We start from the raw sequence: 19,130 nt of genomic DNA on the forward strand, positions 1-19,130 counted from the left end.
AGCATTAATTTTCTCATCTGAAGGGTAGAAATATGATCAACCACCTGCTGTGGCTGATTCTGAAGCTGCCCAGGTGACTGTGATGAGCAGATAAAGCTGAGATCCACTTCCATGAGGTGAATAGTAGTATTTGTTCCATTTCGTCGATATAGCAAATGAAAACTACATGGGATGCTTATGATTATGTGGCATTTAGATGACATCACCAGGATGGGGAGCTAGTCTCTGACTGGAAGACCCTTGCTTTACGCATTTTGTTGAGTTGCTGGTTTAATACAGGGGAGCAAAGGGAGCCCGCCCTGGCTTGTTGGCCCACCACTTGACACATGGATGAGATGGAGGGATCAGGTGAGTGTAATCGAGGTCAGTGGTTTCCAAACCTGGCTATGTTTCCAGTTCACTGGAGAAGCATTCAGAGTCCCATCTCCAGGGACGGCCTGGGGCCAACTAGATCAGAATTTCTGGAGCATAGGAATCCAGAGTTTGTGTCTTGAGGTTTGTTCCCTAAGTGAGTCTGAGGCTGCTCATCAGACCAAGTCTTCATATCTGCTTCTGAGAACCATTAGCTTCTATCTTGAAGTCTTGATACACAAACAGTGAGACCCGGGGTGCCTGCCTGTGGCCCCCAAATGGGTCTTTGGGAGTTGAGTGTTTTGAGATCTTTGGTGAAGTACCTGAAGCAGACAGTCACTCAGTCTGTCACTGAGCATTTGAACTTTGAGGAGGTAGGAAATGTCAAGCAGGCAGGCTCTACTGTAACAGAAAGTTATTTGTTCTTTAGAACTGTTGTTTTTCCTTCTTTCCCCTTGAGGCTTCTGCCCACTCAGATTACAGCAAAATAAATAAGCTTGTACTACTGAACTAGCACACATACTGTAATTTTTTTTCCTGACTGTGTAACATCACTGATGTAAAAAATAAAATCCATTGGTTTTCATGGGCTGAGGCAAACAATGGAAATTTGATGTAATATAGAGGAGAGAAACATTACATCAATAGAAATGCTTGTTTGGCAGCATAAATATGCATCTGGAGTATGCTACAGTCTGGGTTTGATTTCCTCTCCTGGATGACATTTCCCTGAATGGGGTTTTGAGGGCTGGGCACTGGGGGTGGCAGGCTGATGTTTAGGGCATTTAGCAGTGTGTGATGATGATTCTGGTGACAGTGGGGTATAGTTGTAATTGTCTTCTCAGCTCTGCATCAGAATGTCCCGAGGAGGTCATTGCATCACCCTAGTGTGGTCTCAACCATCTGGAGTGGAGAGACCTGAGGATGGTGCTTCTCCCAGATTCTGACTCAGGTGGCCTGGGCATCCCACTCCCTCTAGTCAGTTACCCATGTTATGTGGCATTTACATAGCCTCCACCCCTTCTTTGGAAGTAGCTGGGCCACGTGCTCCCCACCTACCAGCTGAACAGTTGGAAATTGGAGGTCAGGGAGTCAACCAAAGGCTGCACTGAGATCTGGGTCTGACTTCTAAGCCTTTTCCTTCTGCATAGGTCATGTATGGCTCCTTCCTGCTCTGCCCAGTGCTGTTTGCTTCCTGACCCTAGGCTTTGCTTGCTCCAGAGGGCTGGTGCTATAAAGAAGACAGAAGGCATTTGTTGTAACTGCAAGTTACTAAATGCAATATTAAGTTTGGAGGCAATTTCAGGCCCGATCCTGACTTTGAAAAGCCTGGCTAATCCACTTGTGTCAAAAACACACACTTCTGCTGTCCACCCTCCTCATGTATCCCCTTTTACTCAAGTGGCTTGTGAACTGCAGACGAGGGGTTGCAGACCTGTGGGTCTGGCCCATGGCAGCCAGCCCCAGGACGTGTCCACATGGGGTTCTGTGCATGGGTCATGTCTGTTGGGAAGTTTTCACGATGTGTTATCCAGTTAAGAGTTCCAACGGTATAAGCTACATCTTAGTGGAATCTTACTTTGGGTGCCAAGCCTTGGTTTTGGTGCCTGGGAAAGAGAGGAGAACCCCATCACTAAGTGTCTTCCCGTGCAGAACTGACTTTCTGGTGGAGAGATTTCCTAATAAAGTCCTTGATGTGAACCTCTTTCACCCAATCTCTCTCTCCTTGGCTTGGATCTTCTTCGTCTTCTCGCTCTTGATGCCCAGCATAGGTAGGTAGTGTGTGTGTGTGTGTGTGTGTGTGTGTGTGTGTGTGTGTGTGTGTGTTTACTGTTGTTGTCACTTAGGCTGATGTGACAAACCCTACCTCCCTAGGTCCCAGTTGTCTTTCTATTGCAATCTCAGTTGTTACTTTGTCCTGCTCTGGATAAGTTAGAATCAAGTAGCCACACATTACCCTTGGTTTGGGTCATGTTTGCCACCCATTCTGGACTCTGGACCTTTAAATAAGAGCCCAGGTCTGCTTTCTGTGTATATCCCCAGGCCCAGTAGAGCACCTTGGAAAAAGATGCATTCCACATACTTGCACTTAGAGTACAGAGCGCCTTGGGGAAAGGACGTGGGGTATACTTGCACTTAAAGTACTAATCCCTGGAACAAGGTGGTGACTTATGGGAATTGCTTTATGGGAAGGAATGGTGCTGGGTTGGAAAGAGGATGCTCCACTCCTGCAATTTAGCCATCCTTGGTGAAAAACAACATGAATACTTCTGAATAGAGGTGCTGGGCTAGCATGGAAGTAGCAAGGATGAAAGAAAGGTGCCATGGCACATTCTAGAAAGAGTCTTTGAAGGGAGGAGACAATTATTTTATACCAGTGGTTCTGACAGGTAGTCACAGAGCAAGGGGAACATGGCCCTCCCTATTCATGGGGCTTTCTACTACGCTGGGACTGTGGATTGTGACAGGAAAGAGAACAAAGATGAAGAGGTGAGGTAAAGCACCTGATCACACAGCTCATGCAGCCACACAGTGGTTCAGGTGCAGCCTCCAAGCTATAAATACTGTGTCCACCTGTCTTCTTTCAATAGTGAAATGATGGTCATAGCACACTTTTTATTTTCCCTCTTTTGTCACTTGGAATCCTTACAGGAAAATATCATCAACATGCGTTCATTCTATAGAAGTGCAGTCATGTGTTTTTACAAAGGTTTTAATAAAAGTTTGTAGACTATTTATTATGGGTATTTACACGTAGCATACACATTTATAAAATGAACAAGGTTCTGTTATCTACCATTAAGCTTAAAACACTTCTATTTATTTCTACTGGGCTTCGTTTAAAAGAAATATTTTGGTACATGCCAGTGATCCCAGTACTTGGGAGACTGAGGCAGGAGAATTACAAGTTAGAGGTGAGCTTGGGATACAAAGGAGACTTTGTCTCAAAAAAAGTTAAGTAAAATAAAAAAGAGAAATAAATATTGTATAGCATACTATTATTGTTGTTGTTATTATTATTGCCAGCATTAGACCTGAACTCAGGCTCTGGGTGCTGTCTCTTAACTTTTTCACTCATGGTTGGAGCTCTGCTGCTTGAGCCATGGCTCTACATCTGGCTTTTGCTGGTTAGTTGAAGATAATAGTCTTACAGAGTTTACTGCCTGGTCTGGCTTTAAACCATGATCCTCAGATCTCAGCCTTCTGAGTAGCTAGGATTAAAGGTGTAAGCCACTGGAGCTTGTCAGTGTAGGATATTGTAATGACAGAACATCTGGTTATTCAATTTCGAGAGCTCCTGTATTACAGCCAGTGGGTTTAATTATATAGTGCTCACCCATAGAAGTGTCATGTGAAGTTCTCCCTAACATTTGTTGACTTATGGAATAGAAGGTAGCTATATTACTATATTGGAAAGGATTCTTTTTAGACACAGAAAAATTAAATGGCTTGTGTGGGTTTCCCAACCAGTTGATAGAGGAACCAAAAATAGAAATTTGTCTAGTGAATACAAACTCACCAAGATTCCTAACTAGAGCTCTGGGTGCTCCCTTAGCAACCTCCAGCTTAGGCTGTAGGACAAGCTGGTCATGCTAACCAGAAATGCTTCTGTGGGTGGGAGGGTCAGGTAGAGGTGGAGGGAGGGCTGAGATGGTCGCTTCTAGGTCATTTTCAGCCTGCCTCCATAGCAGTGGATTTAGGCAATGGAAGAGAGTATGTTTAGTAGAGTGAAAGTGTGTGCTTGAAAATAAAGCAAGGGAGACTCCAAAGGGCTCTGCTTCATAGATAAACCAGTGCGTGCGCGAAGGGACTCTTGGCTTTGTTCTTCCTGCTGTTGGGTTCTGGGATAGGGAAGTGAGTGGTCCTTAGAAATTGAAAAAGTTGTTCATTGAAACAATAGCCAGTGTTTCTCTGTTGTAATCTATTTATGGGCATACTGATGTAACCAAGTACGGGTAATAGAATAGCTCTCTTGATCTCTGCCTTTAACCTAACTTGAAATGCTCTCTAATTCATATATGCTAAGAAAAGCAGCAACATAACCCGAATGCAGTATTTTGGGGAACTGCATTCTCTCTCTCTCTCTCTCTCTCTCTCTCTCTCTCTCTCTCTCCCATCCCTCCCTCCCCCCTCCCTCCCTCCCTCCCTTCCTTTCTTCCTTCCTTCCTTCGTTTCTAACATGCTGGTCCTGGGGCTTAAACTCGAGGCCTGGACGCTATTCCTGAGCTTTTTTACTCCAGGCTAGTCCTCTACTATTTGAGCCATAGCTCCACTTTTGGCTATTTGGTATTAATTGGAGCTAATCACAATAGCTATGTGCATCTAACAGTAAAAAATAATATTCAGCAAAATAAACTCCAGGAAATGGACGCAAGAGGGTTTTGTTTTCCTTTGTTGTTAATTTTGTTTTCATGTTCTTTTGTCTTGTTTGTTTATCTGAATTTGAGAGGGAATGGGGATGCATAGAAATGGAGGGATAAAGGGTGAACAAAGGCAGCAATAATACTATTAGACACTATGTTGAAAATGAACTATACAACTAGTGGGTGGGGACAGGGACGGGAGGGAAAACTGGGAGAGAATGAAGGAAGGTGTGACATTGTTCAAAAAGAAATGTACTCTTTATCTGACTTACATAATTGTAGCTCCTCTGTATGTCACCTTTACAATAACAATAAATCAAATTTTTTTTAAAAGCATCTCACAGACTTTCCTGCTCAGGCTGACTTCAAACCATGATCCTCAGATTTCAGCCTCCTGACGAGCTAGAATTATGGGCATGAACCACCTGCATTCTTCTGGACATTGCATTCTAAGCATAACTTTGCAAATCCTTGTATTCCCCCCCCATTTCTATTCAAACTTGTTTCAGTGGACTGACCGTGGGTACAGCTTTTTGTAATTGAATGTTTTCTGTTTCTTCTTTTGAATGGAATGGCCTTTTTTGTCTAAGTACTTAATGTTATTTATGAAGGTTTCCTTGATGAAAAGCCTATGAAATTTGTGCAGCTAACTCAGAAAGGCTGTTAGATTAGTGATAACATTTGTAAAAGACTTTCATGGCTTTCTAGTGTACTTTCTTGCTCAGCTCAACCTGTTTGACCCTTACCTGGTGGGTTCTCTGTGGATCATGGGATGGAATAAAGAAGAGCAGGGTTCTTTGGCACGGTTCTGAGCATGCCTTCCCTAGGCTTCATTTTAAAGGGAAATTAGCCAAGAAAACCCACTGGGCTATTTAACTTTTCAAGGTCACACAGCAAGTACGGTGGGCACTCCCAAGAACTGAACTTGCTTCATTACTCAGAAATTCCATACACTTGAAATTTTCTTACTGTTGGTTCTGCCAATTTTTTTTTAAAAGGCCAGATTAATTATTCTCAATGTTCTTAACTGAGCTGAAATACACGTAACATCAAATTAACCATCTTCAATGGCCTTTAGTACATCCTTAGTATCCTAAAATAACTCTCATCTATTTAGTTTCAAAATCTTTTCGTCTTCCCCAAGGGAGACCCCGTTATCCATTAAGGCCACCCGGCCCATCCTCTGTGCTCCTCAGTGCCTGCGAATTTACCTGTCCTGGATTTTGACGTAAATGGACTCACAATATACAGCTTTTTCATCTGCTTTCTTAAACACAGTGTAATAGTTGTATGCAGTCTTGTGTCAGAAGTTTTTTTTTCTGTTTATTTTTTATTATTTTATTTTTAGCTCTGAGACTGGGACTCAAACTTGGTACCTGACACTTTCACTCATTGGCTAGTGCTCTACAACTGAGCTACACCTCCTACCTTGAAGTTTATTTCTTTGTATGGTGGACTAACAGTCCATTGTTTGGATAGACACATTTGGCTTATCCATTCATTAATCTGTAGACCTCTAGGTTGGCCTCCCTTTGGGCAATGGTGATTAGGAATGCTGTAAACATTTGAATGCATCTATTTGAATGTTTAGTTTCAGTTTTGGGGGGTATATACATTGCTAATAGAAATGTTAGGACATGTGGTAATTCAGTGCTTACCTTTTTGAGGAACCCTTGGACTGTGTTGTTGTGACTATACCACTTTATATTCCTACCAATAACGTACAAAGGATCTCATTTCCCCATGTCCTTGCCAGTTCTTGGTGTTTGAATGTTTTTTCTCGCTGCAATCATTTTCATGGATATACAGTATTATTTCTTTACATTCCATACTGAAATACTTGCATTTTAATTCATAGTGTTTTAATCAGAAAATGAATGTTGCTGAGACAAAATCAACACCAAAATGATGCCAATATCTGTCCTGAGGGGATTAAGATTGGCATAGACTCACTCCTAGGGTACCAAGAAGGGTTGTGTTGCTTTGGGATTAGGAGAATATATGCGAATGGTGAAACCAGTTATCTCCTGAGTTTCCTTTTTTGAAGTACTACCATTTGAACTCACACTTACTAGCTAGATGCTCTACCAGTCAATTTATAGTAACATATATGTAATTATATTCTGTTTTATTCTTATGGTATCTATCAGGAGATCCTTAGTTTTTGCTGGGCATGGTGGTACTAGCCAACAATCCCAGCTATGTGGGAGCCTTCGGTAGGAGAATTGAGGACTGAGCCATTTGGGGCAAAAACAAGGAACTACCTGACAAAGCGCTAAAGCAAAAAGGACTGGAGTTATAGATCAAATACTGAAGGTCCTGCCTAGCAAGTACCTAGCCTTGTATGGCCCAAACAACCCCAAAGGGGCTTAGATCTTTGTATTTCAAAGCTACATAAAAATACAATGCCTTTGTGACTTGATGATCTATGATGGTACATGCCTTTCTTTTTCAGAGTGAAGGAGGTGCTCAGGATGGCTCAGGGATCTGGGGATCAAAGAGCGGTGGGGATCGCTGATCCAGAAGATAGTTCTCCCAACATGATTGTCTACTGCAAGGTAAGAGTTCTCCTCAGATGCTGGATGCGCCGTGGGGAGATGTCCTCCGAGTCAGGCTAACTGATGCAGGACACCAGGCCCAGACATGTTTTCTCTTACACCTCCTAGATCAACACATTTTCTTGTATCATCTGGTTGGCTGATTATAAAATCCGAAGAACTTAAGCTTTGTTATACTAGAAAACTTGGTACTGAGAGCGTGAAACATTTTATGCCATTAAGTTCTATGTAAACCTGCAGCTTCCCTGAGCAGTGCAGTGGGGACTCCTTCTCCTTCAGTGTAAAGACTGTCACACCACAGTGCAAGGAAAGGTCCATTGACTCAGCAGATGCACAAGATACAGTCTAGAAGCTGGAGGAGAGACAGAGGCACTTCTGTATGCCATGCTTGTAGTTGGTTAGGTGGTAGAAGATGCTCAAACAGAGCTGCAATGAGCTTGAGTGTTGATTTCCAAACAGAGGCAGCACATAGCTTGAGAAGGAGAGGTGAAGTCTCTGGGTTCAGAAGTCTTGGTGACTTGGGCAGCAGTGGCCTTGAACTTGGTTTGGAAAGATGTATACAGAGAACAGAGGGAAAGACAGTGCCAAGTGATGAAATCAATCCAGCAAGAGCACCAAGCGAGGGATGCATGGGGAACAGCCCCCAGAGTCTGTTGGCAGGGGCACACAATGAGTTATGTGAAATTATTACTAGAGGTGAGACTATGGGAGGAGAAACTACATGGAGCCAGATGTTGAGAGTATTGAATCATAGGCATTTTCTTCATGAAAGACTTGTGTGTTAAGGCTTACAAAATCAGTACCTATTTGAGACTAGGAGACTTGGCTCAGAGTGCCAAATGGGTTGGTATATGATGGGACAGAACTACTGGGAGGGCATTGCTGCATCTGTAAAGTGGGGGAGGGGGCACTTGCTAAAGCAGTGCCCTTCAGGATGGAGAGGGACTGAGAGAAAGTGATAGGTCTGAATTAATAATGACTTGAAAACTGAATTATTATGGAATTAGGAGGCAAGTTGGGGGCCAAAAGATAACTAGAGTTTGACCTTGGGTGAAAAAAGATGTTATCATTGTAACTCAGATAGGATCATGTTGAAGAAGAATGTTTTAAAGGAAGGAAACAGAAACAGGGCACATGAATTTATTTTTGCACATATGGATATTGAGGTAGTAATTACATTGCATACTCATGAAAATTAACCTAATGATGTTACCTATTAATAAGGAATGGGGTTAATGTTTGTTCATTTCACTAAGTATTTGACTACTCTGCTGGTTTGGTACATTCTGCAACCCTGGGTTCAGTGTATTAAGTACAACAATGATATCCCTCTGCATTTTTGTAAATAATCAATGTGTGTTTTTTTTCTTTTCTTTGTAAATGTAGAATTCTTATGTTATTCTTGGTTTGTGTCTAAGACTCTGTAATTTTTTACTTTGCAAAAGAATGATGAGCTAGCCTATTACTAAGAGATGCTTATTAAATTGTAGCAAAGAAGCAATAGATTTAACAGGGCTAATAATTGGCGAATCATATAGAATAATAGAAAACACTTATTCATCACGGTTTCACCCCGCACTGGAAGACCCTGTGGTAGTCTAGCAGAACGTGAGATTTGGATGTGGACCTAGGTTAAGATTTCAACTACAGGTCAGGCGTAATTGAAGCTATTCAGTGAGCAAAGTTCAGGAGGATTGAGCTTAGGCAAAAAGTTAGTGAGATCCATTTTCAATAAACAGGCTGGGCATGGTGGCTCATTACCCAGCTATGAGGAAGGCAAGGATAGGAGGATCCCATTCCAAGAGTAGCCCAGGTGAAGACATGAGGGCCTGTCTGTGAAAGAACTAAAAGCAAAGGGGAACTGGTTCAGGCATGTAATCCTAGCCATTCAGGAGGCTGAGATCTGCAGGGAAGAAGTTTGAAGCCAGCCTGGGCTGAAAAGTTTGAAAGACTCAATTTCCAAAACAGCAAATAAACAAGGCTGGAGGCATGGTTCAACTGGTTGAGGACCAGCTAAGCAAGCAAAGAAGCTGAACAGGTCTCTGAATCCAAACCTCTCCACCTCAGAAAAATTGCAACTCTACCATGTGCTGTCAGTATGACTTTGCACTAATTAACTTGGATAAATGTCCATTTTTTTCATGTATCAGAAGAAAAATCTGACTTATTGAATGGAACCCCTTTGTACAGCTAACAAAAATCAAAATAAAAAGTATAAAAAGAAGAAAAGAAAAACCAGGGGGGAGGATTATTTAGTTAGATCAAATGAATGGGGCATCTGATCATGTAATCCACAATGAACACTATCTTTATCTTTATATTTGGTTCTTTCAGAGACAAGGACACTTGGAAAAGAAATAAATTACAAGATATAAATATCTTGGTACTGTTAATAAGTTGACCAAAGTAAATTTATATAGTGAGTTGTCTCTGTAAGGTAAAAGAGAATATATATGTTTTTTCCTCTGTACTATAAATGCATGGATTACTAAAGGTTAATAGGACATGTAAAGGTTAGTGCCATCTAAACACATTTCTACTAGACCATCTGCTGTTAGGTTGAAGAACACTGTCCAGTGGGGTTTGTGAGAACTTAAGTTTTATTTTTTGAGTGTTAAGAGGGAAATTTATTTTTCTCTCCTCCCCCCTTTTTCTTTTTCTCTTTCCTTTCTTTCTGTCTGTCTTTCTCTGCTTCTCTCTCTCTCCATTTAGAAACAAACTTTTCCATTGTGGTTTTTTAGAATAATAACATGGGTACAGAAATGTATTATGTTCCTGTGACACATTCACGTCAGTGTATATTCTTACAATTTACTATCTTAATGTCTCTAAAAGGAATTAATTAAATCTGTTTAGCCTATTAGAAAAAATGTACACTAACTGTACAGCATGGGCCTTGGGCCTTGGGTCATTTAAAACCAATGTTAACCTGACATAAAACCTACGTTAACCACAGGCATGCTTGAACTAGAGGACAATTAGTTTTCTCCTCTTTGTGCTCAGCCTTTGGCTATGCCAATAATTGAACCCTCATGGGATGTGGTCAGCAAATGGTGACCCTTGAAGGGAATGTCAGTTCAAAGTATTTCCTATGGATGTCCTTTTATGTAATTAGTTATTCAATTATTTATTCATTAGCCATAAGCCAAACCTTCTCCTCTATGTATGGCTAAAATGTACATTTTAGAAAATTACACTTTATTTTTGTTTTCTTTCTCTTGTTTTTGTTGTTTCTCTGGTCACAGGCATTTGCAGTGTGAAATTTTTGCTTGGGCTGTCTTATTTAGATAGAGATGCTTATGCTTGAACAGCCAAATTTAGAGAACTAAAGCATGGAGCCAACTCCTGAGTAATTAGTGGAATGGTTATGCTCATAATGTGACTTGCATTGTTCTTATTTTTGAATGTCACCTATATGGATGGGATGCACTGTAATGCTTTGATATATGTACACATTGCATATAATCAGATCAGAGCAATTATCATTGTTCTTTGTCTCATTTTGTCTCATTTTTCTGTGGTAAGACATTCAGCGACCTCCCTTTTTCAACAATGTCTGAAAAACATTGCTCTTAGGTCTTCCAACACAGGAAGAATGAAGGGTGTGTTTTACAAGCCCATACTTTCCAGAACATTCCTTTTTATGTCATTAACTGTAAAAAAATGTACTTTCCCAACGCATGATTTATTTATTGAGTTCAACATCCTTTCTAATTTAGCTTTCCAACCTTCATATTCACATTTTGGATTAGAGGTGTGTATGAAAACTGCACTGGTCACATTACAGATCTATTTAAAAGAGAACCTTAATTATTCATGAACGGAGTCAGACCTGTTAAACCTTCTTTATATTCTGGGATCCTCAGCATTCTGGATTATTGAATTGCCCAGTGTCATGCTGATATCCAAACCTGGCTATATGTAAGATCGTGCAGGGTGTGTTACCAAAATGCCAATCCTCAAAGGACACCTTCTCCAAGATACTTTTGTTTAATAGGTCTGGGCTGGGCCCTTGAATTCTGAATTTCAGGATGTTCTCACAACAACTTGGTACCTAATTAAACTGGAAGAGCTTTTACACTATCTAGACCTAGTAAAGTGATGGGGAAATTGGTGTTTTGAATTGGATCTTTCATTTCCTAACTGTGTGTTCATCTTTCATGATGTAGAAAAACCAAGCTCTGGTCCTAGTGCTGGAATGAAGGGATTCTGGTAACTTTCTCTTAGAGATTTTCTAGTCTAAACTCTTTAATTTGTAGATGAAAAATATGAGGTATGGAAAAGATACGTAGCTAGGTTAGCTAGGTTAGTATTTCTTAGTGAAGCTATGACTGTGTGCCTGGAGCTTCCTGGCCTCCAGTTGGTATTCAGCATCCAGGCAGGTAGGTCACCTTATTATCAGCCTCAGGATACTGTGGCCACAGTGTTGAAGCTCAACACCTACTGACTGAGCTAAGTCAATGCATGTATTAGGAAAGGAATTTGGCTCACGTGCCTATTCCTGAGGACTTGGTATAGATCTACTTATATTTGTCATGCTAAAGTTTCATTCTACCCTCCAGTGCTCTTTTATCTTTGGTAAAGCTTTTCTAAAATGTTTACTTTTTAAAATTGTCACCAAGGAGTTGCACCAAGGAGTTGCCATTAAGCAAAGCAGTTTATGAATACAGTGCAACTTGATCCTTGTCAACCCCTCTGAACTTCCTCACCCTTCCCTCCTAACTCCCCTTCCCTCACTTTTCTTAATTTTGTAGGATATGCCTTGGGTTTGTTTTACTGCATTTTATCCTCCTCCTTTTCTTCATTCATCTACCTCTCTCCCCTAGACCCCATGCTATCCCTTCCTAGTACCCATTTCCTACTGTTTATTTTGTTGACCTTTGATTTGGCCTTTCTAAGGAAGTTCACTGTGGTGTTCTCCCCTGAATCGACTGTATTTCTATTAATAAATTTTGAATTCACTTGCATACCTCCCAAAGTACTTACTTACATATTTGTAAATGAATTCAAGCTTCCACATAGGAGAGAAAACATGTTACCTTCTGCCTACTTTCTTTTAGAGCTACAATTTTCTGTTTTTAAAAGAAGAGTAGCATACACACATATTTATATACAAATACCTGAGAGAAACAATTTAAAGGAGGAACTATTTTTTACTAGCTTATGCTTTCAGAGGTTTGATAGTTGATGGCTCCATTACCTTTAGGCCCATAGCAAGGCAGAACGAGGGGGAAGGGCATGGAAGAGGAAACATGGCAGCCCGGAAACCAAGATGGGTAACAGGTAGGGGCCAGGCCAAGACATAGTCTTCAAAGGCACACCCCCCAGTGACCCACATCCTCCAACTACATCCTACCTTCCACTACCTCTCAATGGTTGACTCAGATTTTGAATCCACTAATAGATTAAGCCATTGATTAGGTCAAAGCCCTCAGGATCTAATCATCTCTGGAAATTTTCCTCATAGAACACATCTAGATGTCTTTTCCTAATTTCTTGGGGAGGGGTGTATCTCAATTAAGTTGATAATCAAGATCAGCCACCATACCAATGTTTCTAGACACATCCCAATTAGGCTAGTGACTTGACTTATTCGAACTCTGGGTAAATGAGAGCCAATGGAAAAAATGTAGCTTAATTTGACTTCATCTGGGGTCTGGAGGCAGTAGATTGGGATGGAAGATGCTACCAGAAGCTGAGGGCATTGGGGGCTGAGCCCAGCTTTGGTTCTTACTGTTTTGGGTTTCAGGATGGGAAACATCATCTTGTTGACTCTGACTCTTCTTTTGTCTTTCTCCCTCCTTCTTTCTTTCCTTCCTTACCTCCCAGTTACAAAGTACTTTTAAACATATCACACACACACACACACACACACACACACATACACACACACACACACACTGTGTCCATGTGAGGTGTGAAGAATAAAGTACACATTCTTTATACTGCCACCCCAACCCAAGAAATATCATATAATTTAGAATTTACTCTTTTGTAAAGTGAAGGAATTGACTGAAATATTGTGCAAAATAGCTGTGCAGTTATTTCCGTTTTTATTCCATAAAATTTCAAAGTTGATACCTGGTATCAAAGTAATATTGCCAGACTATATTCATGTTTAAGTTTCTCCTGAACCTTTATAAAAATATCTTAGACAACTGTAGATGATTATATTGGATTGAGACTAACTCAAATTTAGTCAGGCATCAGAAAAAAATCCATTTTAATTGTAATGACTTTAGCATTCAATAGTAAAATGTTAAATTAGATATTTCTTGGTGGTACCTTCTTTCTCTAGCTTACTAATAACATTCATGACATTTATTTTACAATTAAAGTTGTATGTACACATATGTATATATATATATATACGATTCATATATAAATATATGTGTATATGATATTATTTATTTTTACCAGTTTTGGGGCTTGAATTTAGGGTCCTTGCTCCTGCTTAGCTTTCTTGCTCATGACTGATGCTTTACTCAAGCCACACTTCCAGTCTGACTTTTTTTAATTTTTTAAATTTTTCTAGCTAATTGGCAATAGAATCTTATGGAGTTTTCTGCCTGGGCTGGCTTTGAACTATGATCCTCCAGAGCTCAGCTTTCTGTGTAGCTAGGATGACAAGCATGAGCCATGCATGCCTTCCTATAATTATGCGCTACACAGGCATCAGGAACAGTATTCAGATAACAGCACTGTACATTGTCAATAATACACACAGTCACCGAATAAATTAGAGATTGTACAGGAAGAAAATACCCAGTACTTTGTATGCACTTATTAATTACTGATTCCTTTTCTTCTGGGATTTGATTCTAGTCTTTATGTTACTGTGCTACCTCAAGTTCATTTTTCCTAAAGACCAAGGACCCTTGAAATTCTGGGCTGCAACTGACTTAGGCATACTTCCAAAAAGTAAGCATTGCTGTTTCAGTGTTGTATCCTGGGAGAGGCAGGTCTATAAAGAAAGATGGGAGATGATGTTCTGAAATTCATAAAAGACAGCACTAGGAACCTGTAAACCTGAACAAAGTATCATGAAGATTCAAAGCCACGCACCAGCAACTGTGTATTGATTGTCACGTGTGTGCCAGATGTGGTGAGATGAAGATTGAGTCCTCAGTGGGTCTGTAAGTCTACAGGGAGCCCAGGGTTATGGGACAGTTTGTTTTGATAGAGGCAAATGGATGAGTTCTGGGAGGAGGTAGACAGTCAGATAGTCCATACAAGGAGAGGACAAGGATTTGGTATCTTTTTTCATTCTTAAAAGATGAGCAGTAACTAATCTGGTGGAAAAAGGTGGGGGGGTGGGGGATATAGGAGAGACTGAGTTTTGCAAAGTCTGAGTGGCAGTTTTCATGGATCTAGGTTTCTGTGATGAAGAGTTGAGACAAAGATAGATGCTAGGTAGATTTGGGCCAGGCCACAAAAGACTTAATGCATCATGTCAAGGAATTTGACATGAATTTGGACATCTACAGGTATCTGCCTTTTGTGCCTCCATGGCCACTCTACCTCTGGACATCCCTCCATCCTTCCCCCTCCCCCCAAAGGTTGAGCCATTTGGGCACCATCTGTGGGACTCCTGTGATTTCTAGCTTCCTCATGAGCTTGGTCCACAGGATCCTGGGGAGGAAAGGGAGGGAAAGAGAATAGGAAACTCAGGTATTTTCTCTCTTGGCTGTCTCTACAAAGCCTCATACTGACACTGCTGTCAGTCATTGACTTTCCTCTTCAGAGTCCTGATGCCTCCCTTCACCTCTACACTTGCACTTGGATGTTTGGGATAGTTCCAGGCATTCTCATCTATTGCTCTGTAACAAATAAGTCAAAAGCCTAACCAGTACATGTATTATGTCACAGAGTCTCAGTCCTTTATAACAGGACAACGCATCTCTTTTGTTAGAAACAAGTCACTGTTACTCAGCTCTCACCCAACATGAAGGATTAACACAAAGGTCACCAATACTGGGAGAGGGCATCCAGGAAGCAATGTGGGCTATTGTGAAAGTTTAGCCCCGGTTCCTATTCCTTTACCGTCCTTGTCTGTTTTGCTACCTATTTATACTTAGCTCTTTTGGAAATAAATCTTCCTTGAATTATCTTGTACCCCATGTGCCATCTGTCTATTGGAAAAGCTCTTAACTTGTGCAAGTTATCTCACACACAAAGGGAAACCTCTGAAGCCCTGTTTTCCTTCCAAAGGAAAACTCTTGGTGAAAGGACTTAAGACAGAGAAACCCTCAGCTCAGTGGGGAGAATAGGATTGATTGGTGGTGGGGAAGCCAATGTGGTGATCAGAGGTGCTTCACACTGGAGAAGAGATTCAATAGGCACGTGGTACCAGAAATGGTAGGATCATAGACTGGAAAGCAATTTGGAGATGTATTAGAAATTTGATGTGGACAAACAATATGTACTTGGGTGGTAGTGGGAATCTAAGAGGGAGGTTATGCTTGAGAGATGGCAGGAGATAGGATCAATAGGATGTGTTGACTTAGAGAGCTCTAGAGAGAATTTGGGATGAGAGAAGAACAGGAGGTCTTTTTATTCGGTTATTATACTTTAGAGTTCTCAAAAAGTCTCCAGTGGGGCTGGGAATGTGGCTTAGTGGCAGAGTGCTTGTCTAGCATGCATGAAGCCCTGAGTTCGATTCTTCTGCACCACATAAACAGAAATAGCCAGAAGTGGTGCTGTGGCTCAAGTGGTAGAGTGCTAGCCTTGAGCAAAAAGAAGCCAGGGACAGTGCTCAGTCCCTGAGTCCAAGCGCCAGGACTGGCAAAAACAAACAAACAAAAAAAACTTCAGGGCTGGGGATATGGCCTAGTGGCAAGAGAGCTTGCCTCGTATACATTAGGCCCTGGGTTCAATTCCCCAGCACCACATATACAGAAAACACCCAGAAGTGGCGCTGTGGCTCAAGAGGCAGAGTGCTAGCCTTGAGCAAAAGGAAGCCAGGGACAGTGCTCAGGCCATGAGTCCAAGGCCCAGGTCTGGCCAAAAAAAAAAACTTCAGTGACAAAGTTTTGAATCATGTATGTGTAGCACTTCCTGGTGCTCTACTCCCTTCACGGAGGTTTTGGTGAAATGATTGTTCTATTAGCCTATCTGGCTATCTATATTGTTCATTAGGTTCAATTTTGTCACCAGCAAGGCTGGCTAGGCTGAGTGACCTCTAAAGTATTCTTCAGTTGACACATTTGAGGAATTTCATGATCAGAAAAAAAAATTGCCCAGTGCCCAGGCTGAGATCTGAGACTATGGTTCAAAACCAGCCCAGACAGTAAATCCATAAGACTCTTATCTCCAATTAACCACCGAAAAGCAGGAAGTGGAGCTGTGACTCAAGTGATAGAGTGCTAACCTTGAACACACAAGCGTAGGAACAGCACTCAAGCTCTGAGTTCAAGCCCCAGGACCTTCACAAGAAGAAATAAGTAAATAAATATTACGAGGATAAATAAATCTATTCTTTTATAGTCTCCTTTGCCTCTTTTTACTTTTCTTTACAAAGTTAACTGAGAGACAACTTCCAAAAAACAGTTAAGTCAGATGTTTAAAACAAATGCTTTTTTTAGGTCTTAAATATTTAGAGTTTATTTTCTTTCTTTCTTCTCTTTCTCCCTTTTTTCTTCACATTAAATAAAATTCCCAAGGACTAGCTTCAGAGAATGTTTGGAGTAGCTAGCTTAATTGTTCAGACTGCGTTTTAAGCTATTTTTTTTCATTACATCTTTTGAAGCTTTTTTTTCTTTTTAATTGCCTTGGGAGGAGGAAAAAATATGTTCTGTTTTCCCTTTCCTCCCAGGATTAGGCAGACTATGAGAGAAATTTCCCATCACATTTGCTTGGTTGGTATAAGACAAAGCACAGGCAAGCCCTATGGAATTGGTGTCCACGGATGAAAGGGATGCTAGTTTTAGCAATGAGGAAGAGCTCAGTGTGGCTTTTAGTATGCAATGCTTCAGAGTGTTGCCTTTTAATTGGAAAAGCCTTGGTGTGTTTACGACTTCACTTCATCTCCCCAGTTTTCCTCCTCTTTTCATTTAGAAGAGCATAAGATTTGCATTCTAGAAGATCATCTATATCACTATGGACAACTGCTTATAGTATTTTCATGCCGTAGAGCATATGAATGGCCATGGCTCCTAAGTACAGTTTGTATTCGTAAAAGGAAAACAAATAAGTTTTAAGATCATGAGAGAATAGGAATATAACTTAAAAAGATTGTTAGGTTGGGGCTGGGGATATGGCCTAGTGGCAAGAGTGCTTGCCTCATATACATGAGGCCCTGGGTTCGATTCCCCAGCACCACATATACAGAAAATGGCCAGAAGTGGCGCTGTGGCTCAAGTGGCAGAGTGCTAGCCTTGAGCAAGAAGAAGCCAGGGACAGTGCTCAGGCCCTGACCCAAGCCCCAGGACTGGCCAAAAAAAAAAAAAAAAAAAAAAGATTGTTAGGTCGCCCATACAAATTAAGTCTTTGTACAATTACTTAAAGGTAATAAAATATAATTTTAAAAAAGTATCAAGGCTTCTGATCAGTAATCTCAATTCTTAACATGCACTCCAGCGAAGGAATTGAAAACATCATATGCCAAGATACAGAAGTAGACAGAGGCCCTTTCGACTGGAATATTGACCACACTGTGATAATCATATCTGGAGACTAGAAATAAATCAAATGTCCCTTGAAAGAAAAGCAGTTACAGAATTACTGTGGAATAAGATTCTTATCTGGAATGGCATCACAGCTTTGTGTTCTGGTGGAGGTAATAATTCACTTGAAAAGGAAAATGGCTACAGATGTTCTGGGATATAGTTAGAGTGAATGTTGTCTCTTTAAAGCCCTATAAAATATATTTTTTGGTACTAGTGCTTAAACTCCGTGTTTAAACTCAGGGCCTTATTCTCTCGCTTAGTTTTCTTGCTCACAATTGGGGATATAGGGGGTAGGGACTCTACCCTTTGAACCATGTCTCCAGCCTGGCTTTTTGCTGGTTATCTTAGAGATGGAGTCTCACGAACTTTTTCTTCTTGGAGTTGGTTTTGATTCTCCAGATCTCTGACATCTAAGTAGCTAGTATGAGTCACTGGTACCCAGTGATTTGGGTTTTTTGTTTGTTTGATGTTTGTCATGGGACTTGAACTTTGGGCCTGGGCACTGTCACTGTGCTCTTCAGCTCAAGGCTAGCACTCTACCACTTGAGCCACAGTGCCACTTCCGGTTTTCTGGTGGTTAATTGGAGATAAAGAGTCTCATGGACTTTCCTTCCCAGGCTGGCTTTGAACCTCAATCCTCAGATCTCAGCCTCCTGAGTAGCTAGGATTACAGGCTTGAGCCACAGGTGCTTGATTTGGTCATTTAAAAATAACATTTTTGCTTTACTTGTTAAATAAACTGGTTATGGGGGTTCTCTCAAGTTGTCTTTCCCCCGATCATTCTTTTCCTGCATCTCTCTTGCATCTGAGATCATTTTTCTTTTGTCTGAAGATCCACCTTTAGAATTTTTTTTTAGTACAGATCTACTGAATATACATTTTCTCTGTTTTTGTTTGTCTAAAATGTCTTTGTTCCATCATCAAGTTTTGAAGAGTGTTTTCTCTGAACATGGAATTCTGGACTGTCACTGCTTCTTGACACACTTTGATGATGGTCCTTTTTCTTGGCACCAATTGTTTTGGGAGGAGGGGGCAGATAGGAGAGAGGTTAGCCATGAGTTTACTGTTGCTCTTTGAACTAGAAGCTCTTCTTTTGTCCTCTGGTTGAAAGGGAAAGTGAAGGCTTTCTTTTACTTTGGTATTTGGAATTTTACTATGAGTCATGGTTTTGTTTTTACATTTATTTCCCT

At 40.9% G+C, this 19,130-nt stretch overlaps 1 protein-coding gene across 5 annotated transcripts in view; it reads left to right on the plus strand.

Annotated features, from left to right (window-relative positions):
- The window catches only part of Rgs6 (regulator of G protein signaling 6), a 480,138-nt gene that overhangs the window by 17,534 nt on the left and 443,474 nt on the right, over positions 1–19,130 (plus strand). For all 5 annotated transcript variants that reach the window (XM_048361955.1, XM_048361951.1, XM_048361952.1 and 2 more), the window contains exon 2: positions 7,171–7,273. In XM_048361955.1, coding sequence (XP_048217912.1) covers positions 7,190–7,273 — 84 coding nt within the window. In that variant the 5' untranslated portion in view covers positions 7,171–7,189. The remainder of the gene's footprint in view (positions 1–7,170; positions 7,274–19,130) is intronic.

The sequence above is a fragment of the Perognathus longimembris genome, chromosome 14 (genome assembly GCF_023159225.1).
Source record: "Perognathus longimembris pacificus isolate PPM17 chromosome 14, ASM2315922v1, whole genome shotgun sequence".
NCBI lineage: Eukaryota > Metazoa > Chordata > Mammalia > Rodentia > Heteromyidae > Perognathus > Perognathus longimembris.